Here is a 27,803-nt window from a genome sequence, read left to right as displayed (position 1 = left end):
GATCGATCCATTCTTCGTTCGAGTGATCGATGAAGAAGGATAAGGAGATATAAGTTGAGATTGGTAAAATTGTGTCGGAAATCGAAAGCTTTTTGGGGAAAAATTATTGATAGAATTTTCATCGTAATTTTACCAGAGAAGATTTTACAATAGAAAATAAATAGAAAAGTTACGTGTCGTATTCCGTGGAAACAATGGCATTAAATATTGTGTTAATCGTATATTTCGAACTTTCTGTGTCGATCTACATTCGGTGATCGATAGAGTAGAATTAAACAAAAAACATGGAGGTTGGTAGAATTGCGTGTAAAATCGAAATATTTTTCCAGGGAAATTGACATTTACACACACATGGAAATTTTATAATAGATAGAAAATTAATCGAGAGCGCGTATTTGCCATTCTGTGGCAAGAATTAAATTAAATGTTACATTATATTTATTATATGTTGTTTCAAAGTTTTTGTCTCGATTTATTCATCTTATCGAATTCATTCGATAATCGATGGACTAGATTAGTGGAACAAATTGAGATTGGCAGAATTGTTGATTTATGTCGAAAGTTAAAATTTCGTCGAGAAAATTTATCGAAAAAATTTCCATTCAAATTTCATCAATGGAAAATTAATTCAAAAATTATATAGGTATTTCACGTTTCGACAAAAAATTGAATTAAATATTACGTTAATTGTGTAGTTTTCATTAAATGATCCGTGGGGCGAAATAGCAAAATAAATTGAAATTGATAGAATTGTCGATATGTGTTGAAGGCCAAACTTTTTTCGAGCTTTATATGTCGTTGGAAGATTAATTGAAGGATTAAAATAATTGAAAAATTACACTTGAACACTTTATGTGTGCTGATTGTATATTGAATGATTTTATTCAAATGATGTTTTCCGAAGCTTAACGGAATATTCAATAACACGTCACATATTCGAATATCTGCTGGTTTCATACAAAACATGATAATTGGTCCAGATTGTCAGCGAGAGAATTTAATCGATCAGAATCTTATATCAATACAAAATAACGATTCACAATCTACAGTAAATATTTGTAAAAATGATGAATTAAGAGCAGTGTATTTATAAATATTCATCATAAACATATATTTCTCTTCCGATGTTTGAGAAAATGTAATATACATGCAGAGAAAATTTATTATAATGTAATATAATATAAATATATTTATTATAATATAATATAAGTTTATTATAATACAGAAAGATCGTTTGGATCGCTTTTATTTATTAACGAATTATACAACATAGAAATTATTGTTTACAGTAATAAATACAATTAAAAATTGTCTATGATTGAAAATCGTTGCTTTTAAAAGAAAATAGATGTCTTGACCAAAATAATATCTAGCATATTGTTTTCTACTCCTTACTTATACAATATAAAAGGAATAATATCGAAAAAGGAGATCAGAAGAGAAACTCTCATATTTTGAATTCTTAATTAATAATTGCGGAGCACAAACAATGTGCAAAAATATGCAGAATATCTTAAGCAAAGTAAGATTATGAAATTTAACCGCATAGCATAGTCAATCCATCTGACATTTGACAGTTTCATTATTTTAGCCATTGACATGTATAATATAAATCCAAGCTTATATTAAAACATATATTAAAAAAGTATATATCATACACGTAATGTAAAACATATAAAATTTATATTATTTATAAAGGATCACATCCATTTTCATCATATTCATTTTATTGTAAACAAATTTAATTATTTTAAAAGGAAGAAACATTTGTACATTGCGAACTGAAAGTATGAAACAGACTTCTATTTATATTCCGCTATTTTGTGAATCTGTATAAGCATTAGCAATTTAACAATCGTTTTGCATTTAATTCTACCAATTTTTCGATCTTTCCTTTACACCTTCCTTTTCTTTGTGTTTTATTATAATACGTTTAAAAAACTTATTCGTTATTCACCGGGTAACCAGACAGAATAATAACATTGTTCTTTTGTATATGACGGGAAACAAATGGATAGAAGTTTCGTTATCGCCAACTTTGATAGGAAAAATATATTGAAGGTAACGAAACATCCTTCGTGGAGAACAATAAGAATAGAAACGGTGTTCGCGTGAATATGAAAGTGAAGGACCGTCGTAACGCTAAAGCATGAAAACCAAGAAAATCCACCTAAGCGATCGCTTTAGAATGAACGCTTTGGCGTAACCTTTAAGCCATAAAGCCATGTTCAAAGTATAAATAAGCAGAGCAGAGGATATCTCGATTTCTTTATATTCCATAAAGTAGCGTCCGATCTTCTCCTTCCTTCTTTCTTACGGTGCAAAACACAATATCAGTGTTTTAAGAAGCCACTTCAATGAGAGAAAAACGGAAATACGAATATATTAACGAAGAAACAGTAGATTGAAAAAATGAAAATTATTCCTTTCAAAAACGAAATTTTGTTAGTCTACCAGCTGCCTTTTCTTTTTTTTTTTTTTTTTTTTGGTGGTAGAAACTTTTCGAAAAAAGGCATAATAGTAGCTTCAAGATACGATTCTTTTATCTACACGTTTTGTCTAAACATAATCTTATACTTAAACGATATTAATGTTATTCTCGTGTTATATTGTCTGAAGTAATATGTAAATATTATCTAAAATAATATTATCTTATGTCTCGACTAAATATTGTCTGAAAATATCTGACTGTTTATATTTTGTCAGGTTAAAATCAGATTTATCTAAATTTCACGTTTCACCCGTAACATAACTATGCTACATGAGTAAGCGTGGAACCTTGCAAATTTAAATATTATCAAATATGACGAGCGTGGTAACTGTGCTATCAAAATAAGGAAGTTCTCTTCTATGGCACTGTGGTATGGAAACTTAGTCGAACTGTTCTAATTATTGGATTTTATGAGTACTTCGTAACATGTTAACACTTCCCTTGATCGTAAAGGTATCCCTCAAGAACACAAGAAACTATGAAGTTTCGTGGCTAGCGAACAACTTAGCAAATTCAATGGAAGTTGGTTTTGAATTACAGGAAGCAAGTAAATATGAGAGTATAAGCCAGCTGCGGTTGTTTATGCATTTATCGCAAGTGTAAATATGAAAAATGTAAAGGGAAAACATATTTTTATTCGTGCTCTGTGAAAATATGAATTTCTGCAAAATATTTGTATATAAACATCTACAATATAGAAAAACTGCGAAAATATTTTTTACGAATGATTAGTAACAAGTATAGTGAATTTTATTGTTCAATATGATTGCGCTCTTTTCTCAAACAAATTATTTATAAAGTTTCACTAAATAATAATTCTTCGCTCGATACTGCGTTATTATACCAAATAACAGAAATTTATTTAACAATTTTTCTAAATTAAATAATGAAAATAATCTAGGAAATTTAATAGACTAAATAATAAATCAAAAAATACAAATAATTTTGCCGATTTTCATTAAACTATATGTACTATACAAGTGAAGTATATTTTTTATATATTTTTCTACATCTAGGTTTCTTTAGATCAAAGACTGCCACAAGCAGTGAAAATAAACAATTCAATAAATTTTCACCAAACGATATTTCAAATAAATCAATTTCAAAGAAAGATATTTTATCTTCAAGTTTGTACTGGCGGTATAAAAAAAAGTATAAAATACTCGATTCCTAACTAGAAACCAAACCAGCAAAATGTTTCACAACACGTTAAAGCGAAGTGTTTCGACAATCATCGTCTGACTCGTTGGGGCTATTAAAATGATGCATTAATCTAACCAGCCATTGTTTCGTGCCATTAAATCCTCCCGAGATGTCTATCAACCAACCCCGACGATCGTATTTGCTGACTTCCTTACGAGCTTTCCGCGAAAGCAGAGTAAATAACAGTTTGTTGAACTTTGTAAAGAGAGTGCAACATTGAATGGATGCTCATCAATCACGGTAGCCACGTGTATTCGAATCTTGCTTGTCTGCGTTCACACTTGTGGTGTCACGCATATTTCACTTGTAAAATCCGTTTCCACTAGCATATACGATTCGATGTTGAATGAAAGTGTCAACGATTTGGTTATATACATATCGCTTTTATGCTGTCAGAATATTCATCGTTGAAATATTGCTGGCTATCAAACTCTGGCTGAGATATTTATTAGATAGAATTTGTAATAACACATCGAGTACATCCGTTTCACGTGGGTTGACTAGCTAGTGCAGTTTAAACACCCGCTGATCAATATCTTTAAACTTCTTCCCAAACACCAAAGCCATTTATTCTATGCATATAGAAACAAAACTATTAATAATAACCCGTTTTGTGGATCCTTATCTTTCTTTAGAACTTGTATCTTATTTATATGTTCTATTTTATCTACATTCTAATCTACTTCACACATTTACCTAATTCACATTTACACGATTATACCTTTATCTATAGTAATTCAACAGGGTATTTTACAAGGCTGTTTAAATATGTAATAATTATTCGATTTAATGGTTTAACAAATTATCGTTAAGTTCAAGGTACTTATTTGAAAAAAGTAAGAACAATTAAACAAATTTTACCGAGTCAAATAAACAAACAGGTTTGGACACGCAATTAACAAATATCATCGTAATAAATCATCCCAAGTGTTTATCTAGCAGCACAACATCCCAAAACCTTAATAACCAAAGAACCAAAACAACATATTCTTTCATAAACAGATGAAATTAATCGAATAAATATGCATTTGCCAAACTAAGTAGCCGATAATCCCAGGTAATTGTCTTACGATCTTGCTTATTAACTTCATTCATAAAATATTTTATGAATCCAATGAGATCATCTTCGACTCAATCGTCTCATAAACCAACCTACCACAACCAAAAAGTCCTCGAGACCAGCCATCACTCGACAACCGTCTGATTCAATTTCTTTTACAAGTTGCCCACATTTACCCGCAACAGCTGTTAAGTTGGCGAAACGGTGACTACATGGAGGCAGCAGTCTGCCGCCCGCCACTCGCCCGCTATAAAACCTCTCTCCATAAAAGACCTCTTTTTCAAGACCCAGACATATCCAAGACCCACAGAATCACGCGCGAGTTGGATTCGAAAAGCACGTTAAAACGAACAGAAAAAAAAAGAAACGCAAAACAAAGGAAAATAAAAGAGAGAGAGAGAGAGAGAAAGGGAGAGAAAGAGAGAGACAGAGGGAGGAAAAGGCACAAGTGTTGGCCGGTGTGTGCGACTCGTTGCGGAACGGAAGCGTGAACGATGCACGGAGTGGCCGGGGCCGGGTTAGCAGCGTTAGAGTCCGGGGGTGAAAAGGGAAGAGAACGGCAGGTGTCTCGATGGGGTGGTAGGGAGATGCGCGGTGTATTAAACCCGGTGACTCTTGCCGCGCAGCGTGGGAGTTAGTTCTGGTGAGGGCGCCAGCCAGCTCACTCGCTGAACTAACCCACCGTCCCAACCCTTCGATCCTCCATCCCTCGACTTTCGGCCAACAAAGCAACATCCACGGCCGCAACCTCCTTTTACCGACTCCGCAGCCGCTGTTTTTTCGCGACTTCCTGCCCGGCCCGCGTCTAAATACCGTACGACGTACTGAGAAAGGAAAAGGAATCGGTGACCATTCAACAAACAGGGAACGAACAACTTTTCTTTGGCATTCTCGCGTCTCCCAGAACCTACGTGTATACGTACGTTACGTATACTCTGCTCGCGGCAAAGGCGAGCATGCGAGCAACACAAACTCGTAGCAAGAGAACGTAACAGCTGAGCATAGAAGAATAGTAGAAGAAAGTGAATTCATTTTTGAAGAGGTTCGAACGAGCAACGAATAGTACGAGGCAGCGGGATATAACAAGATTAGAAAGAAAGAAGGAAACAGGTTGGTCCCCGTGGTTACGTCGATCGACGCGTTTTTAACCGGACGTTCTCGACGTCATCGTCGTGGATGACGAGTATCAGCGAACGACAGCCAGCAACATGTTAGTGGACTGGTGTTCGCACCATTTTGTGTTCGCGTGATCCGGTCCGTCGGTGATGAACAAACTGGATGAAACGGTAGCCCGTCACGGCAAGAATAAGCTAGCTGCTGAATAAACCAAGTTTAAACACGAGTACGTTTACGGGTATTGTAATCGACTGTAAAACGAGTTTCCACGAGTAGAAGGTCGTTGAAAGTTGTTCAAAGAGTATCGACGATCATCGAACAGACTTTGGAGGATTTTACGTGCAAGAACTGCGAGGAAGAAGAAGAAGAAGAAGAAGAAGAGTGTTATGTGCGACGGGAAACGGAAGATTTGAACTTGGCAGGGAAGGTTATCTGTTAGTCGTATCGCATGAGAAAAGGTCCCACGGTGGGAAGGAGGCGCAGAAGGGCGAAGATATCGCAGCACGCAGTCACAGAAGCAAGTATTTCGCACAGAAACACACGTTAAATCATATGTAACCACATCATATTCTGTTAATACACTGGGTAATGTTCCGCAACTGCACCTTTGCCCGATAACTTTCTTTTTTCTCTATATATACGTGCACATAATATATATATATATTGTATTCTCTCTCTGTTCACACGCGCCGCCTGTGTTGTGTCACACTCTATCACTGTATGATCGATGTGCGTACTATGTTCTTCTACTCCTTCGGTGTTTTCGACGTCACGACGACCAGCTGTGTCGTCCGGCGCCTTAATTAATCCCCTTCCTCCCCACCTCCTCACCCCCTAAACCAGGAGCACGGTTTTGCACATTTTTCGGGCACCTGTTGATCTCTCTCGTACTACATAGCCACTTTTCCGCACTTTAAAGTCGTTCGGAGAGTTCGATGTCACCGCTGCACGCCGTGTCACACCGCACGTAGAATCTCGTATAACGCCTCACTGGCACACAAGCACTTCCAAAAGTCAAGCACCGTGAACCGACACACGAGGCCTTTCGACAGCATGGAAACCAGAGATAGAAAGCAGTTTTCTATGACGTCATCGAGGACAGTAAGTGTCTAATTTAAGACAGAAACCAGTATAGAGAATCTGCAGACGCAGCCAAGGGACCGTAAGTGGTCGTAGATCCTGGAAATTGGACTTTCGATTTCTACCGGGGAAAGTAGAGGGATCAGAAAGTGGAGAGTAGTATGTTGTAATAGTGACAGAGGAGAGAAAGAATCGCGATGCAGGCAACAGGGAGAGAGGACAGGGGTAAGAGCAGGAGGACCAGGAGAAAAATCGAATTTCGTTGTTGCCCACACTATCGAGCACCTTAATAAGCATCCATGACCAGCACCAGCACCATTCATCACTGGCACTGCATATTATTCTCCAGACACACGCCTTAGTGTCGACTAAGAGCCATCCTTTTTTTTTTTACTAACGGCCTGATTTCAGGACGCGGAAATCCTCGAGAGCCTCTGTTGACATTGAGTGGAACGAATCGTCGGGAATTTTCGGAAATGCGACATTAACGAGACACGATCGTGGACTGTGCAACGATCGCCGACCGAATCGAGTCGAATTGAAGAGAAACGAAGACAAGAAGGAAATCGAAAGAGAATAGAATAGGTGATGTTCTTATTGATCTCCCTATTCCGATTATATCCGAAGATTTAGAAGAGTGTCCGATGAAAGAAGAAAAGCAGCAAAGTAGAAAAACGAGAGATAGAATAAAAGTAGTTGAACGCGTTTAAGAAACGTTTCGTTTCCCATGTAACGGATGCCTACACGGTTATCGATTGATCGCCGGTCATCGCTCATCGTCCGCGTTTTCTTCCCTCAAGTCGCTCCCTACAGAAACGCTTCCTCCCCCTGCACAGCTAACGAAAAGTCGGCCTAAACTCTCAGCGTCGTGCCTTTTGACTGGCAAACGAAAATCGAACGCGGTACGTGTATACAATAAAAAGCGCTAAAAACGAAACAACATACAAAAAAAAAAAGAAAAAGTAGCAAAGGCGAAGCTACATAAAGAATCGATTCAAGAAGAGAGAAAAGAAGAAGAGGAGACAAATAAAAGACACTTAATTTTTAATCGATTCGAAAGCCAGCCCGGTTAAATCCGGTGAAAATTGTGACATATATGATGGCGGTGTGCATGTTCTGGCTTCTCACGTACGTGGGACAAGGGCTGGACCTGGCCGTGGGGAATCGTCCGGTGATCATCATGCAGGGTGCACAGGAGCAGGACTACCGGCACGGTAGCGGGATCAGAAAGAAGAGCGAGCTAAACTCGGTAGGCAATAACCTGTTGCACTTCAGGATATATCCTCCCGAGGCCTCTCACCGAGACGACCTGTCCAACTGGTTGCTATTGAACGACGAACCACGGATCTCCTCGTGGACACCAGCTGGTATATTGATCGACGATATGATCAGAGAGCCTAGGGAGCTACAGACTGTATTCTTTGCCCTGTCACCTGCTATGTTGAACATGCTCTACTCGGAATACATGAACACGGCGACACAACCGGGCGAACAGTTTCTACACGAGGATCAGCAACAACAGCCAATGGGCGGTGGCCCTCTGGGTAATCAACGTACTAAGAAGCTACGAATCGACTGTAGACACTCGAGAAATACGGTCAGCCTGCCTATAAGAGTATGCGACGACGAAACAGGACGCAAGAGCTTTCAAGAAACCAGACAATCGAACTACGACGATCTCTTCGAGCAGAAGTTAAACACTGCTGCGAACATGAAGACTGACTCGATATCACGGGGACCTGAGAAGTACAGGGATTATCAGAACGGCGCGACGTTTATGTCGAGGCCGCCGTTTGGCCTGGACACAGCCAAGCCTCCCGGAAAGAGGAGCCAAACTCTTGTCGGACGCCGCTCCATCGACCTCTCCGGAGAATCGACTCCGCATCAAGCTCAACCGCCGTCCTCCCTCGGGAACGGCATCAACGTCGCTTCTCAAATTATGTTCAGATCTACCAGGGGAAGCATACAGTACGACGTACCGCAAATCGGTGAGTGTTGCATTTTCGTGTTTGTTTGAATGGGATTTGGGCTGTGGAGAAAGTTCGTGGTGTTTTTCGTAGTTGAATTATAGCTCCCATAGCTCGTTATACATACATACAGTAACTTATGGAAGTAATTTCAAAATTTATAGAAACGTTTTGCGAATATATTACGCGTGCTATACGAAACATTTCGCAACTGTAAATTTCGCTAGCAACGAGATTTGACTACCATGATTATGTTGTAATCTCTGTGTATGCATATTTAGATTTGTTTTAAATTTTATCAATATAGTCATGATAATTGTACCTCGTTACAATGCTAAGGAAATTTGTTAATATTTTATATAACAAATATAATATATAATATGCTCGATTATGAAGAAAGTATCTATTGAAGAACAAATTTGTAACACGTCGATATACCAAAACTTTTGCATTAACATTAGTGTACTAACATTTTAAACAGTGATGCTTTATAATAAAAGTACTTACTGCTTTTCTTCTTTATGTCTACTGAGTTTTGTCTAAAACTAATGAAACTTAAAATAGTGAAATCTCTGCTACCATGAATTTTTTTATTTAAGTATTATCTACGGGAAACACATAAATTTTTAAATTTTTCTTTATAGAAATCTTATTTTTCGGAGAGTCTTAGAGAGTTTTGAGTTTACAGGAAAATACGGTTTCTTCGTTTGTATTTTTAAGGAAGTTTATACTTTCAGAGAAATTATCGAAACTTTTAAGTTACAGTTGGATAAAATCTTCTCTTAGAATATGAATTTTTTATGTGTATGGGGCCGACGAAGAACTTAGAGTTTTATGTCTAGTTGTATTTCTATTTTTAAAGAAAATGTAGAAGATTTGACTCAAAAAATTGATTCAAGCTACAGCTAAATTAGACTTTTGCTTTATATTTTGATGGTAGAAGTTTTTTTTTAAATTAAAAATCGATTAGCGGAAAATAGACGTTCTGTTCTTTCAATAATTATTGAGAATCCTGAATTCGGTCTAAATCTCGTACTCATTCGACAGTATCATTGATCCTGAATAACGTAATAGTAGATAGATGTCGGTATTTATAAATCTGTCACCGAGTTCTGTCTATAGAAGCAATCTATAATAGAAACTTAAATCTGAAGTACACATCTAATTTCATAAAAAATTTGACCAACAAATAGTTTCGTTAGAGAGCTATTTAATAGGAAAATACATTTCTGTTAAAATTGAAATGTTAAAAATATGTTAAAACTATATATATTTACATATAAATATTGACATTAGATATTAGTATTTTAATTTATATATCATAACATAATATATTATGCAATAATTTATTGTATTATTGCAATGACTGACTAGTTTTATTATTCCAGATTTATAGGAACTACTATTTCTGTTCAAAAATTGTAATGAAGCTGTTGCAGTTCCATGATTTATGGTTTCTTTTTAAATTAACATATCAAAAAATTGTCTAAATAAAATAACTGATCCGTGTTCCTATATAGCAATATTTATAACACTTTTATAAACTGATATAAGAAAATTACAGGGTTACCATAATTCTTCAAAATAGTCAGTAATTAAATTTCGGTACTTTTATTATGAATCTCTCTAACATTCAATATCTTGCGATGGTTTACAGGAAATTTCTTTCTCTTCAACCTTTTGCTCTGAAATATCGAATTATGTCCCTACATAGCCCAGATTATAGATCAAATACGACGAATGTAAGCTGTTCTAATATCAAAGCTCAACTTTAACTCTGACTTCACTTATATTAAGAGACTATAGTTTGCTGAATATAAATTATCCATAATATTTTGTGGGTTTGCTTTGGACATTATACTAAAGCAATAAATAGGTAACATTATAGTACATATAGATGTACTTATGAGCAAAATCATAAGCCAGGAAATTAATGTGGCTGACAAGGTCGATATGTGAGAATTTAATAGACGATGCTGACCTGTCAAATTCGAACTTCGGAAAGACGATATTTCACGCATACAGTAACAAAACTTCAACTATTTCTTGCAACTAAATTTGTCTTGAAACTAATTCAAACTAGTACGACAGACTCAAATTGAACATACGTCGAGTTCATTTCGACACGTGTAACTGTGACTGTATAAGGTACAGTTGTCCTTCAGAATGCAAGTTATTCCTCGAGCTCGTCCTCTGAAATCCATTTACTCCGAATTACAGGAATTTTCACTATTCTTTTACGTGTGTAGCGTGGTGGCTCGAAACTAATTTCGAAAGTCGCCATACACGTATTTTCCAAACATACAGAGTACGAACGCAATTGTTTCTATAGCAATTTGTCTCTGATCATCGTTTCATTCCCAACAACATTCTGCTTTCGTTGTTTACAATACCATCTCATCCAACCAGTTTTCTTTAACAAAGAAAAGCTACAAAGGGCGTATAAGCTGTCTCGTATCGAGCAATCATTTTGCTTCCCACCAGTCTTTATAGATTCGACATTTCTCTAATCTAGTACTATAAATTTTCTCTATAATATGTATGTATCTAGAGTCACTTTTATTTCGATTTATAACATCGTTTAAAAAGCGTAACTTGTGCTCTACTGCACTGATTTTATTAGTCTTTACGATCATTGTAGCTATATATGATAGTAAAGCATCACAACCTGATAGAATTGATTTATAAGTGGTACTCAAAAAGCTGTGCATGTTTAAACAAAGTCACATTTTTATGGACATTAGGCAAACAAATAGAATTTAAATAGAAATTTATTTCTATCACTTGGTAGATATTTTAATATATAAATATATGTAAATAATAAATACTTTATTTTGAATACTTTGTATATATTTTACACTTATACACGTATTATGTGTATTCTGTACATTTTCGTACTTGAAAATTTCCTATAAATACAACATTTGTAGCCTATTTATTTAAGTGTATAATTAAACTTTCATACACATAGGTTGTCGTATTAACAAAAACTAGTCCGGTCTGCATAGTAGAAGTGCTTTCAGTAATGCTACACTCACACCGAGCGAAAGGGTTTAATCTACCATGCTGAATATTCAGATCGATTTAGTTGAAATTATTCGAAGCGTTAAAACTTCTCGTCGCTCTGTGTCAGGAATTTAATCGCGTTCTCTCGATATCTTGCAATTGATAAACGTTTGAAGTGCTTAAAAGTTCATAGCGAAATGTTCGAAATCTTTAGACGCTAATATATTTCTATGAAAATAGAATGTTTTTTTGCAGTTACTTTTTGCAGTTTCAATTCAGTAATTTCGTGACTTCTCGATGAAAATCTTTGAAGTAATTTTTATTGATCTCTACAGTATTCAATTTCTTGCTATAAAACAAGCATCATACATGAAACCACAGAAAAAGAACAGGATGCATCTTCTTTGACTTTTTAATTTAATGTCACTTTCATTTAATTTAATGTCGTTTCGTTCAAAGATGTAATTGACAACTTTTTGTAGAAGCCAAAGGCTATAACAATTAAGACAAACAATATTTCAATGCTTCTATTATTTTAATATCGCGATATTTTTAAAATTAGCATTATAAAATGAAAATATACACGTTTAGCTCTAAAATTAAAAGGCCAATTTTTGTAACACAGCATTAATCAACAATGTACTGAATTTTAAAATTGCTTCTCTGTGAAAAAAATTGAGAGATCTTCCTCTGTTAAGCAACGCTAAGGAAATTTCAAACTTTTTCGTATAATGTAATACTTAGTGCATTCGTAAAATATTTTCAAGTGTTCGAATACTTTCGTGAGTCACTGTATCATATCTTTCGCCTGTGATTTTCAAATAGTCCTCCAATCTCACCGCATATATAATAAAATATATCAACCGTGAAACAGGTCGAAATGTTTTCGAGCAAATCGGTTAGAGATGGGTAAACGTCGGAGCAGAAAATTTTGAAGAAATTGAACATTTTCAAGAATCCGCGTAATGCAATGGAAAATCGATCTATTCAATACGGAATCGTTTTTCTGTATGGTAGGAGGTTAGCTGTGTTTGACGAACTCTCGAATTCAATGAGAGGAAACTAATTAATTGGATATCTCGCCTTGAACTCAAAACGAGCGATTTTTCATTCGTGTGAAAAATTGAGGGGCCGAAAAGAGATGACGCTGGAAAAATGGAGGGCAATTTCTTGCCGATGCTACTCGTCGAGTGTCCTTTACATGTCAACCCCTCGGGGACCAATTTTCCGTATACATTACCATTTGCAAAAAGCCCTTGGGCTACTTTGAATTACTGTGTATAATATCCTCGATAACCGACCTGACCAAGAACTGATCATTTGTATCTCTTGTTTTAGTATTTAATGAAAAGTTTCATTTGCGTGATATTATCGGTATTTAAATAATGCTATCAGATATGTTTCATTCGAACTTCTCCAAAGCCAAACTGACCAAGTCCATCTTTTGTCAATTTCTTAAATTTAATTGTATACAATTGCGGTCAAAAAAATGTTTAAAATTTGAACCAGCATATGAGTATTAGTAACTTTGTACTAGATATTTTTCACTATGTAGTAACAGTCATCTATTTCGAGAGATATATAGTACGTCTATTCATCGCTCCTGTAAAATAGAATTGCGTTTTCTACTAAATTCCTGTAATAAGATTATAGTATTACCTCTCAAACTTGCTTTCGTTCATCACTGTAAGTACACAGTTAATGTTCAATTTCTAAAAAGGAAATTATATACTTCCATGAGTTCATTCGTTACATTTACAACATATTTTTATTTAAATTTGAGTAATACAGACCAACACGCGTAAACGATATTTCAGCAGAGAGCTTGAAAACCTAAGATTATTATGATTATTATTAGCTGAATCATAGAAGAAACAAAATTTCTTCGTTCCTCAATAGTAGAATAATTAATAACGTTTTTCTACCTTTCTACATTTTATACCAAAGCGATTTTTTTTTAATGCATTCTTCTTATATATATCACTCTTCCAGTAGAACCTGTAATTTATGCTTTTACATCAAAACGATAAATTTTGTCTGACGTATAGCCATTCATAAGATCGGAAAGATTAATCATGAGATCGCTGCGCGTAATTAGCGTAGAACTTTTTGCTCATTAGCTAGTATCGATTTTTTTTTCAAGCAGCGATACGCGTGGTTTCAGCTCTTTAATGACTTTTATCGCTACTGGTGATCACGATGGCACACCCTGTGACCGATGTCCAGTTGGATTACGGCGAAGCGACAATTTAATCGCCGGTTCCGTTTCACCATTGCACGCTGTCCGTTTCCGGAAAATGAAAAGTGACGGACGCTTGAGGGTCACAACGTTAATTCTGTTCGAATAACCTTTTGGGGGCGGACAGAGAATCGGTTTATCGGATTTTAGCCCGGTTGATACTCTGCTACCTGTACGCTACGCGAGGTGTCACTGATTAAATGATGCTGCATGCTGTCATTTACTCCTTCAACTTTTCTTTCTGCCTTTCGTTTGCTTTATCAACGTAGAATACGGTAAAAATGTTGCACACAAGTAGTTGAATAGCCGTGATTAAACTTTGTTTAACAATGACCGTTACGATTTACAGTCACAGGCTGGTGAAAGTATTTTTGAAACGTTTACAGTAGAAAACTTTTATGAATATATTATGTGCGTTTTAGTAAACTTCTTGAAATTTCGTTACCACTGCAACGTGTCACGACTGCGGTAATTATAACAGTACAATTTCAAACTCGCTACAACTCGCTACAATTACAAGTTATGTTAATTACAATTTTCAACAAGTCACAAACTACAAGTTATTATAGTGTACTAATAAATTCTCTTGTTATATCTTGATAACAAATTTGAGAAGAAAATAAATGATATTGTAGGAACAAATTTTACAAGCTACGAGTCAGCTTATGCTGTTTCACATAGAATTATAAAATTTTAAAAGAGAAGTCTATAATCTAACTTCTAGCTTGCGTCCCCGTTAATATTATTACGTGGTTGGTGAATGATTATACAAGAGAGCACATATATACCTGTCAATCAATAAAAGTACTTAAAATTCATTGTAGAATATCTTTCACTCCATATCATCTCATTTTGTCTTGAAACATCTTGTTCTATCTGTTATTCCGACTTTAAAAATGCAACCTGAACCAATTGTACGTATGAACAAATCTTTAAAAATCGTAATATCGAACGAACAAAAAAAAGGAGCAAGCGGCGAAAAAACAGTCGCGAAAAGTGATAGAAAAGACAAGCGCGTTGAAATTATTTCAACTGTTTGACCACAACATCTGTCCGTAATTTTCCTTCCTATTGTATGACAGTTATGAACTATTCAAATATTTTAACATTTAAAAACGTGTTAAAATGTTGTCCAAAACAAATAAAACTTATTGATATGATATTCCGCTTCACAATTCTAAACATTTAGTCACACAATTACACCATAATATTGAATTATTATTTATTATTAACTTTAATTTCATCATTCTATAATCTCTATAATGAAATTTCATTGGAGAATAAAATTCTAAATATAATATCTGACTAAAAAATAAGCCTGTTTATAGTGCATTTAATATGTTACGCAATTTATCACTGTAAACATGGAAAACATCGAAAATTTTATATCTGTGACTGTTTATTCAGTTCAAAAACTAACTGTTTATTTAGTATTAAAATTTTGATACATCGAAAGTCTGTTTCGTTTGTTTAATTTGTCAATTTTGCGACTGTGACTGTTCTTTAACGCATATTATAATTAAATCTATCACTGCTGATTACCGGTGGCCTTTACGGCGTCACTGACATGCATAATATCAGCCATCGCCATCACAGACATGTTAATCGTAGGAATTACGAATCGCCAAAATTATCTCCGTTTGTTTGAAAATATTTGCCGGTATGGTATTTCAAGGGAAAGTATTTTACGGGTTGAGTGTTTTCGTGGATGTGATTGGGGTGATTGAAGGGGTTGTTTGAAAGGGATGCTTTTGTTTTTTGACCGTTGGTAATGGTTTTCCCCGAGGGAGAATACTCAAATAAGAGTTCATCTTGCGAAGGAAGAGATTAATGGGAACGTAGTGATAATTGATCGGTATTGTTGGTGAAACCGATATAGCAGCTCGTGAAATCGGTCAGGTGCGAAAGTTTACATATATATTTCGAGCGTCGAAACCACAATTTGAAACATCGATCCTAGTCCCAGATTGTATCACTATCAGTCACCGGAGTCCTTTAAAAATAAAATAGTATAATAAAAACGTTAGCTCCATGAATTTTGTTGACACGTTATGACGCATATTGTTAAAATGCAGCACAATTTATTTGCTCCCACATTTATTTAGGTAAAAGAAGTAAAAAAATTATACAACATAATGTTACAAAAATTACCTCCTTAGTATTGGGGCGATTAAATGTTTCGTAACTTGGGATGTAATTTTGTTCCGAAGTTTTTTGAGTAAAATAAATGCTTTAATTTTCCAAATTTCTTCTAGAAACACATTAACAATAATCGTATTCATACGCGTGTTAATTCAGAGTTGATTTTACCTTGAATTAACACTGAATTGAATATTTTTTAATTCTTTACTTTATTGAGGTAATGTAAAATGAAATGTAGTAAATAATCTAATATGGTAATGAAAAATAAATTTAAAAAATTGCTTCTTTCTTTGTATTTGCTATTCTCTTATAAAATGAAGAAACATTTGGAAATATTAAATATCGATTTACAAATAATTTTTGAAATATAAAACACAAGATGCTACTGTAAAATATGTCCAATTATGGGTATCGGCTTTTAACCCTCCTACGCCCTTTCATCACCTTCAACCTAATTCAGTTTATATATATTTATTCTTGTTTGAATTTTATGTTAAAGACGTTTTAAAACATTCAACATCTTCTTCTTTGTTAAAACGAAAATATGATGGAGATATAAAAATTGGCCAGTGTTTCGATTTGTATTCCTTTTTATTAAGTTTTCTATTTGAGGTAGAAATTGACGAATGTTATTGTACTACCAGTCCTTGATATTACACATTATACGGTAATATAGCACTAGTACTTTATATTGTTATAGTCCAAACTACTGATATGCAAATTCGTGTAATCCCATTCTTCAGTAATGCGTTATTATTAGCATCCACGTCATGTTATAGATTGTACTAGCCATGGAAAATAATAGTGCCGTGTATTATTACTTTATGACATTACGATAGTATAAATTGTTGCTATAACATTAACATATGTCAGAACTGTGATACTATTAATCAACTTATAACACCCATATGTATTCATCGCTATCCCCGACTTTACTCGGTAATTTTAACTCAAAATTCTCCAATAGTATGTTTTACTACTCCTTTATTCTTCTTTATAATTCTTATCGAATTAGAATCAGAGACAAAAATTTTACTTCTCCAAGTATATTATATATAGACATGCTATGTTAAATAAATTACAAATTGTCCTTGACTGTTATTTTTAATAACTATTATTAAATATATACGCAGACGGTCGTACTGGAAAAAATTACTTAATTTGTTTAATTTATAAATATGACTTATAACAGTGGGGTAATTATTGAAAAATTATATAAATCTTACTAGATTCCAGATAACCATTAGAAAATTATTAAATTTTATTGAAGGTTTAAATTAGTAAAAAACTCATATGTTTCATATGGTAATACAAATTTCATGGATTAAATGCATATAATAAGTTTAAATGCTTTCTTTGTTCATGTTTTGATATTCGAATTATTAAATTATCATTGTTATTAAACTTTGATATTTGTATTATTAACTTCCTGATTCAACTCCTTAAATCAAATGTAGACTTTAGGCTATTTGATTCATTTCAAATTGTTTCAATGAGATTTAAATCAAAGAATGATACAGGCACCAACATGTAATTATTGATTTATTATTTCTAAAATTCTTGCAAATAGTTTCCACAATTTTTCGTCGTGTATTTTGCATCATTATGAAACTACAAAATTCTAATCTAATCCTTAATTATTTTCTTAGTAACCCAGATCAATTATCATATTCTATACCAGTGCAGCAGGTGTTCTAATACTTATAAACGTGGGTGTATATGTATATAACACCTCAGTAATTAGTAAACTCTGTTATTACAGTTTGCTCATGTTTCTCAATTTTACTAAAAATGCAGAAAAATATCGTAAATTTTGAATGGCTTTAATTCGATGACAGGGAGATGGATTATATGTTCACCAGACTAAATCATATACGACGAATAAGATACAAAATTTAACTTTACAATAATATTGCTCGCAGATTAAAGAGAGCGGGTGACATTTCAGATATAAGAAGTTAAATAAATGCATTTCCCTCTTTCAGCGACTTACTATTCATCCAAACTTATTTATCTCTGCTCATAGAATATAGTAACCATATTCGATTACCTAACTTTGCGACACCTTATACAATTTCCTAACCGCCCCCAAACACCTACGTAACACGTTTCCCCTCGACTTCACCTTGACGCAGCGTTTCCTCGAAATTAAAGGAGTCCCCAGACTACGCAAAATATTCGCGAGATTAAAGGCAACGAAATATGTATTCGCTGCCACATCGAAATTCATTTTCATATCAAAATAGAGAATTTTCATCGCTTATATATAGATCATTTATCGTACAAATATTTTATTATTTTTATTTATTTATTTATTGTCGCAATGACTCATCATTAGCTAGCGCAATGCAGAAATATTGTACGATTACTTTTCTTAAAATTGAAGTAAATTCTTCAAATTCCTATAATTATACATCTGAGCTAAAAAAACATGCTATTTCGTATTCAATTTCTATTTCTCTGTTAACTCTTCCTTATCTTTTTCAAACTAAACAATTATTTTTCAGCGACGAGAAAACGTATTAGTTCGAAAATAATTGAAAAAATCATGGATATACACACGTAGCTAATAGACGTAACATATCTCGATCGCACTAGAAATCGTTTGACGTAACCATCAACTTCATCGGCACAGTAATCACCCGGATAGATTGAAATGATGACAATTACCGGGTGATCATTACCGATACGCGAGATTCGCACCTGTTGCGGACCGCACACCAGCGCGGTTACGCGTGTCACCACGCGATACCAATTTCTGATTCCACGTCATCCGGTTGAAAACCAGCTAAAATAGAAAATGCGTCACTTTCTAATCAAGGCCACGCTTGACGGTATAAAGTTACACGTATATTTGTAGAAAAGATATAGTGACGTTATAAAGTAGCCCTTCGTGTACACTTCTTTTTTAGCACACTTGTTTCTTGGTTATAATATATACACTAATATATTTTATTCAAAACATATACATAAATAGATGTACATAAATTGGAGAATATCTTTGAAAAAAAGAAAATATTTTCAATAGAAAACTTATCTAATATATTTTGTCACAAAACCAAGTCCATTTTCAAGCTGTGAATCCGAGATAAAATAAAATGAATAAATAATATTTAATATATTTTAATAATATTTAATATATTTACTGTTTAAATACCACTACTTGCATCAATAGCCTTTCCATCAATTTAAAAGAATTTTTTTATTTTTACTTATATCCAGAAATCAAAGAATTGAAAGATAAAAAGCTTGTCAAACGACAGAATAATAATTTTACAAGGTTTCATCACGAACTGATAACTCATCTAATTAACTTATATATATACGCAATGAGAATAATCATCTTGTCTACAATTGTTATTGAAATAAAGAGTACATTATAACCTATTACCTCAGCGTTATAATTAATTCAACTACCTTTATTATCTTAAACGAAATAGGGGATCGATCAGTTTCATGGCGTCGATTGTAAAATCGTAAAGGGAATTTACGACTCCCGTTGACGCGCTTCCTTGAGATCGCGTCTCTCCACGAACGGTTGACAAAACACGTTAATTTTCTTGTTACATATATTAAAATTTTTATTTCATTTAATCCTGTCGTAACATTTTATTATACGTACACATAATAATTATTTTACCTTGCGGTTCGATGTGTTCAGGATTTTGTTCGATTTATCCGTTAGTAGAAATTTTGTGATTGAAATGTCGGAATATTTACGTACGACAATGTATATAAATATCACCTGCATATATTCGTGAATCGTTAGAGATGTCGACGTTTTCAAAGTTTCACTTTTTCCAAGCCTTTATCTGTTTCATTTCATTCCTCCTCATCGTGTTTCGCTATCAACAATTCCATCGGTGACTTTTATTGCCTCGTAACGACGTTAAAGTGTAATTACCACAGTGGGAAAACTCTGTTTCTTTTTACTGGTAAAGTAAAAATTTGCGTCTCTTCTGTTTAATAGAAAGTTTGCAAAGCTGCGTTAATAATTAATAAACTCTTCTTCTTTGATATCATAAAGATACAGCGGTAAATGAATGAAAATTGAAGAACTAAATGACAAAAAAGTACCATTTACCACGAAACAAAATTGAAGAATTGAAATATTGAATGGTGTTAACCCCGGTTTTCAATATGGACAAGAAATATTATTTTAAATTTTTCATTTACAATTTTAACTGTACTTTACTTGTTGTTTCGAAAGTTAAATAAAATGAATTACAGATTTATCTTTCATGCACTTACAATGGTAAGCATTTAACGTGGTTTGTAATTATTATTCGAAATATCTGAGAGCCATTCTGTATTCACATACGATATCTTTAAAGTTCAAAAGAACATCATAGCGGTACAATTAATTGAATTTACGAATATTTTCCTGTTTATATCGTGGTATACACTCTCTTGTACGAGATATTGTTTACCGCTTAAATTCCTCAATTATAATTGAGAAAAGAAAGATGAATAAATATACAGGGTGGTTGGTAACTGGTGGTACAAGCGGAAAGGGGGTGATTCTACGCGAAAAAAGAGGTCGAAAATATAGAATAAAAATTTTTCGTTTGAGGCTTTGTTTTCGAGAAAATCGACTTTGAATTTTCGCTTTATCACGTCTCGTTATAACGGATCTCACTGTATATCGTTGTCTCGATGGAAAGATTTAAAAAAAAAATAAAAAAAATTGTTATTCTATATTTTCGACTTCTTTTTTGGCGTAGAATCACCCCCTTTCCGCTTGTACCACCAGTTACCAACCACCCTGTATATTGCAGAATAGGTTTAATACAAAAATTTAGGTTTAATACTTATTCGTACAAGTGTTAATTTTCAATTTTCCTCTGTTCGCTACTTACGAATATACATATATACAATTTTTATATAGTTTTTGATGAATTACACGTTGTTTCGACGCTCGTTTATTAATTAAACGAGAAATTGTTTCAGTATAAAGTAATTATATTTCGTTAATTAACGAGTTCTGTTGTGATACGCTGGATGGTAAAAATATTTCCGATGCATGGAATGAGATAATTTTTATTTTACGTTACAGTTGTGTACCTATAAATATATTCGAACAAATAATGAAGCAAAGGAACACGTGCTATGGAATATACGTGCTTATTTTTTTGTAAATTATTATCCAATTTGGAGGATGTGTTTGCGTTTCGTTCATAAATAATGCAAACCGATATTTATCCTAGACTTTTCATAATTCGTGGAAAAGAAATACAATTAAAACTTGTTATATTTGTCACGTACGTCGTATCACGCCCGATCTATCACAAAACATATATTTCATAAAAGAAAAACCTATCGACGATCGTTACAACCTACGAAAAGTCTGTCCAAGAAGTAACATGGCGTACACCTGTCACGTTCCCTATGCTCTATTCCTGCTTTCATCCCTGTCTAAATCCCAAAGATTTCCAAACCGTCGCTCTCATATTGTTTGTCAGTGGTGGAACGACGAGAACTCCGGATTACAGCTTTAATCGCTCTTTAAGTGCATCCACGCTTCCTTTAATCTCAAAAGGAAGCTTGTCCCGATTGAACTCGAAGCATAGTGACGACTTAAACAAAAAAAGAAAAAAGGAAAAATTTCTATCCCTCTTTCGTCACTTACTCGACCTAGAAAATGTCGATTCTTTAAGGTCTAGTGAATTCTTTTCCTCTTTCACTCGATTTCATCTTTTCTCCCTGTTTCATCTACTTTTTTCTTTATCCTGTTCTGAAGAAAGTGGGTTAACAAATTCCACCGTGAATTATATTTATTGGTTTAATATGAATCAGGGTGAAATCAATCGAGATGAAAGTGCTTAACCTATTAAGGACTAACGTTGGGTCAATGTAGCGTCTCTTTCGTAATTCCTTTAGTTATAGTTATATTTGTTATATTATTGGATTGTATTTTATAATATTACAACGAGACATTCTTTAAAATTCTATTCTCTAGATATTCTATAAAATATGTACTCAACCCCTAACTTTGATGGTTCAATATGAATTTTGACAGGTAAAAAGATACCTTTTCGAAAAATAATCGCGCACAAATCCGATAAAAGCCAGCAATGTATACGTGGAGATAATCCTTCGTTAATCATTTAAAAGTACAAAGAGCAAAAACAGAATAAAACTTATAAATATAAATAAAAATTATTATAATATTATAGGTTGCATAGATACAGGTACAGTATGAGTGACTTAGATGATCAAAGGCTGAATTTCATAATTTTTGGAAAGGATTGATTTCTTTAATAAAACTTCATGATATTTAATTACAATACTTTATGTTACGTCTTATGCAAGAGAAATTCGTTAAAATACAAATCTGCGATAATTCTCAGTAAAGATTTATAGCTATTATAATTTTATTATCATAATTATTATTATTTCACTAATTGGCCCTTGTGTGGTAAAGGCAACCTTGACTTGATTTAAACAACGATATTTCCGTCGTTTCGTTTCGAATGGACACGCGTCTTCGAGGGGGTGTGGCGATCGCCTACAACCACGGGGTTTGTCAGAAATAGTCGTGCATTGTTAGCAGCCTCGACTGGTCGGAAAGTTGTTTTAGAATTTGCACTGGGAGTTACTGGAAATATCGTTGGACAGGGGAGAAGACGTATCCTTTTTATTCGACCATTGTCCTGCCTTCTAACAAAGGCTTTATTAAGAATCGATCGGGGGCACGAACATGTACGATGGAAATTAATGGAAATCCCAAATGCACGTATTACACCGACATAGATAATTTGTGAATTTTTCGAGTATTCGTGTATAATCGATTTTCAGAATTTCTCAGTTTCAGTGATCTCTTGGGAGGAGGAAGCGAGTGATAGATGGTGACAAATGACGAGGAAAAGTGGAGGATGAAAGAGTAATGAAACGGTTGATTTTGGCGGAGAAAAGTTGGATGTTGGAAAAGTTTGGAAATTGAGAAATAGAAAAGTAGTGGAATGGTTAATTCGAGGTTGGAGAAGTTAAGTGTTTGAAAGGTTTAAAAATCAGAAAATTGAAAAAGTGTTGAAGTAATTTTAACAGGGAAAGTTGGATATCGAGAAGATTTAAGAATTAGAAAATAGAGGAACTGATTAACTTCAGCAAAGAAAAGTTAGATACTGGGAAGATAAAAAATATTGAAAATGGGAAAAATTGTAAAAATAATAAATTGTAACGCGAAATGATTGGGTATCGATTTACAGATTAAAAACTACAAGAGTAATGAATAAATTAATTTTGACGCAGAACAAGCTATAATAAAAAGCTATATAAAATAACTAATTGCAGCAGAGAAAAATTAATTTGAAAAGCTTATGGAATGCCTAAATAAAAAATATTCTAAAAGAAAATATGAAAATGACAGAATAAAAAATCTAAAAATTATTATATTTTATATTTTATTTTAAATACATTAAAAACGATAACATATTAAAATCATATTGAAAATACAAAGTAGTAGAAATTATCATATTCTTTTCATACGATCATTTCAGTTTACAAAGTGAATTTTTCCACGTCGATTAATAAGGAACGCATTGTCGAAACGCTAATAGAATATTTCGAAACTCACGAACATACGTAGGATACTTTTTAGTCTACCATTTTATTGGCGAGGTCCGATGTTTCGGAGATGATGTCATATTCAAGGTTGTTCCACTCTAATCGATCTCGGGTAAATAAGTTGATGATGCTCGTCTGAAACGAAGAACGAATCGAGCGAATGTCATGGCAGAATAAAGGATATCGTATCAAACTAATATTATTTGTAATCTAATTAATTTAACAAGATCAGATACAATTTTTTTGACACAATGATAAAAAATAACAGCTAGTGAAAGCGAATTACCCTTTGTTTGAAAAATAACATACGGAAAATAATTTTAGTTTGCATTAAGATAAGTAAATAATCAAATAATTTGAAGACAAATCGTTTGTTAATTCAAGCGAAATAAACGTATAATTATTTCAAAATATCGTATAGATATGTATAATGTTTAGTCAAATGAATATAATTATAATATTTTGTTACGTAATCACAAATATTTTACAAATATTTTATTCAAATAATACACAAGCCCAATATTAATTTTTAATACAAGATGTAAAATAAAAGTTAGCGTTACTCGCGAACTGATAAGAATAAAGTCATTTTAGAATCTACTTGCAACAAAACGCTTTTTTATCTCCGAGGCATGAAGCAATTTTCAATTGGCAATTTTCAAGAGCAAAAAAGCTTATATCCCTCCAGTTTTCCAGCGATCGTATTTCAAAATGAAAAAGCTTTCGAACGTACACAAGAATTTCGATACAACCGTTAATCCTTGATACTCGATTCAATTGCACGCAACAAGAACAAGCTAATCGAATTCGCTTTTTGTTAAATTTACCGAGACGATTTACGTTTATTACGCGTACAAAATGAAACAAACGCGTTCTATAAATCGATAAAACGAAACTGTCAGCAAGAGCCTTGGCATTTTTCCGCTGCCTTTGAATTTCATACGACGCAGCCTCTAAAACACGTTTTCTCGCAAGGTTGCAGCAAAATTTCGCGCAAACAGACGCTGCTGCGATCCGGGGGCGGGGGAGGGCTCGAGTCGATCTTTGCATAAAAATAGTATACGCTCGATAGCGTGTGAACAATGTAATAGAAAAATTATATGAAAATTATAGGAAACGATGGTACATTAATGAAAATGCAAGATATCGAAGAGACTCGCGAAACGACGAAAATACGAGCGCGATAGAAATAAATAGAAAAATACAGTGATGAAGTGGGAAAATAACGAAGTTGTAGAATGGAGACGAAGAATTGGTGATGCTGAAAGGAATAACGAGGTATCGGGACAGTTAGAGGCGTTGAAGGTAGAAAATAGAGGGTAAGAGGGCGATTAAAGGAAAGAATGGGAGAAGTAATGGTGTACAGAAATTGGAAAATCTCAGATCGATAAAATAACGAAACAAGGAGATAATTGATCACTTGGTAAAAATTCTTCCTTCGCTTTATGGTACAACCAAAGAATTATACTTTTATGAACACAACGAAATAAATCTTTTAAATGTTATAATCACAACAGTTTGGAAATTTTACATAAATATATAAAAATAAAAGGAAGAAATATGGTAACACTTACCCTTGTGGACATAAAGCCTATAGAAATATTATTATAACGTTAGTAATATCAAATAATAAATATCAAATTATTGATACTTCATGTTATTAGAATGTTCTCAATATTGAGGTAAAAAGGCAAGGAAGTAAAAGAATTACGAATTTTTTATTAGCATTGCAGTGTAATAACCTAGAGGAATTGAAAAGCACTAATATCTGTGGTAATTCGATTAAAGCGCCGCGGCTATAATTTTCCAATTCTTTCCTTTCCAGAATGTCCAATCTCCGAAGACGGGATGGAAAGGTTTGCGTGTCCCACAGCGGACAGAATGGGTAGATACCATTGCATCGACGATCACGCCTTGTGCGACGGTTTCATAGACTGCCCTACAGGCGAAGACGAGGACAGGCAAGCCTGCATGTTTTACAAAACTGTAAGTCTCCAATTAATCATCTCGCGACGGTGTATAATTACGTTATTAATCAATAACACGATCAATACTCCACAATTTCTTGCAATTATCATGCAATACAGTTTGTCAATCTGCGTAATATACTTTCTTTTTATTTCTTACTATTGAACGAATAGAATAGAAGGAATGCAAAAGTGTTATTAATTGAACGTGTACGTTATGCTTTATGTTAGTATTTGGTACATATAATTAATAATTAGTGCGAAAATGTGATTAATTTCGTGTGTCATGTCTCGTAATATTATTTTTTTAGTAATACATTTTGCATGAAATAAGAAATTTATGCTATTATTTCTTAGTTTGATATTTATTATCTTCCAAGGAGAATAAAGTCTATAAATATCATAGTCATCAATTTTGTTTTAAAAAGAACTCTTTTTTTATAATGTCCTTCGATTTTCTTTAACTGACATTTACATTATCACTGTGCCGAGTTAAATCTTAAAACTCTTCACTCTTTATTTCTTTAACATTCCAATCCTTACTTTCTTCATTTATTACATTCTTTAATTTAACGACGTCTTATTCGTAGAACCTCTCACCCAATTCCGTATCAAAAATTCTTCTATGCTATCTATAGACTGTCGCAACCCTCGAAGACGAACAACCTTCACCGTGCATCGCCGTTTCGCTAATTTTACACGCAATTGCGCCGTCTCCAACCCCTTCGCGGCATAGTTCATCATCTAATGCGCACGCAAATACTCAAAAGCCGCGGGGAACTAATCTCGCGAACTCGACAAAGCTCAATTTACACTGTCTGGCGAGCCCGTAAATCTCTAAAAAGCTTCGTCGCCTTAATTCTTCCGGCCCTTAAGTACAAAGGCATTCTCCTCCGCCTTTGCCATCGTGAAAAAACGACCGGTAGAATAAAGACTAGAGAGACAAGAGAGAGAGAGAGCGGAGAGACAAACCAAGGGAAGAAGAGAAAACAATTGCTCCTGATTTCCACGAGAATTCTCGCTCGCGAAAGGACAGAAGGAAACGAGTGGATGAAAGAAGCAGATTAGAGCACGGTTAGCACGCGCTGCAAGAGATAAGTTTTACGTACAAATCGCTTGAAAAGTGGAACGAGCATACAAATGGTGCTACAGTGGCTCGCGAAAGTGTTCCAACACTCCTAGAAACGACTTATGTATATATTATAGGAAACATTTTAAAATATTATTAGCGCTGTAACGAGACACAACTGTCGTGATTATATCAAGAAAATTTAAAGCAGATGTGAAAATGTACTTAAAAATAATAAGATATTTATGGCAAGTATGCACTTCGCAAAGATAACTGAAATATTTGAGGAGTCAATTATTCACTATATCAATGAGTTACAATGTTTAGCGGAACCATCTTTGGCAGTAATTAATATTTGTTGAAGACTGCTGTTCGTGCTGTATATTAACCTTCCGCTAACAATAAGTGCGTGTTTGTAAGAAATCTCTTTTAACTTCAATTTACGTCGTCGGACTGGTTTCAAAGTTTACTAGCGTAATCACGATAGTCGTGACTCATTATAGTAGCAACGCAATTTCAAAAAGTTTCGTATAATGTACATAATATGTTGGTACAAATTCCTTGTGGTAAATGTCAAAATGCTTTTTTGAGCTACTATATGTATTTCAAATGTTCCAATGTTTTTATACACAGTATACATATACAGTAGCTAATAACGTAATACATAATGTGTAATATTTTAATATTTTATTATCTTACTATCATAATGAAAAAACTGAACAAATAAATTTTTGTAATATTGTATGCTCTTTTTATAATCACACTTTACTATTTCTATTAAACATAATCACAATCTCGTTCATGCAAGTAATTACTATACAATCTTAAAATATTCATCGCCGATGACTATCATGACGGTAAACGTGTTAATTAAATTCATTTAAATTAAGATTTATA

The 27,803-nt window shown here is 33.8% G+C and overlaps 1 protein-coding gene across 6 annotated transcripts in view; it reads left to right on the top strand.

Annotated features, from left to right (window-relative positions):
* The window catches only part of LOC117238298, a 64,833-nt gene that overhangs the window by 32,680 nt on the left and 4,350 nt on the right, over window positions 1-27,803 (top strand). For 5 of the 6 annotated variants that reach the window (XR_004494166.1, XR_004494165.1, XR_004494164.1 and 2 more), the window contains exons 2-3: window positions 7,362-8,938; window positions 25,696-25,856. Coding sequence is in view for 2 of the 6 variants with exons in the window: in XM_033503108.1 (XP_033358999.1) it covers window positions 8,047-8,938; window positions 25,696-25,856 (1,053 nt within the window). In the remaining 4 variants the exon portion in view is untranslated. Of the gene's footprint in view, window positions 1-7,361; window positions 8,939-25,695; window positions 25,857-26,475; window positions 27,284-27,803 lie in introns of those variants that run through there. The other variant, XM_033503107.1, reaches the window with a different exon arrangement.

This window comes from Bombus vosnesenskii, unplaced genomic scaffold (assembly GCF_011952255.1).
Source record: "Bombus vosnesenskii isolate JDL3184/JDL3185 unplaced genomic scaffold, Bvos_JDL3184-5_v1.1 scf7180000013445, whole genome shotgun sequence".
NCBI lineage: Eukaryota > Metazoa > Arthropoda > Insecta > Hymenoptera > Apidae > Bombus > Bombus vosnesenskii.
Note: the sequence above shows the minus strand (reverse complement) of the source record. Positions and strands in the feature narration are given on the sequence as shown.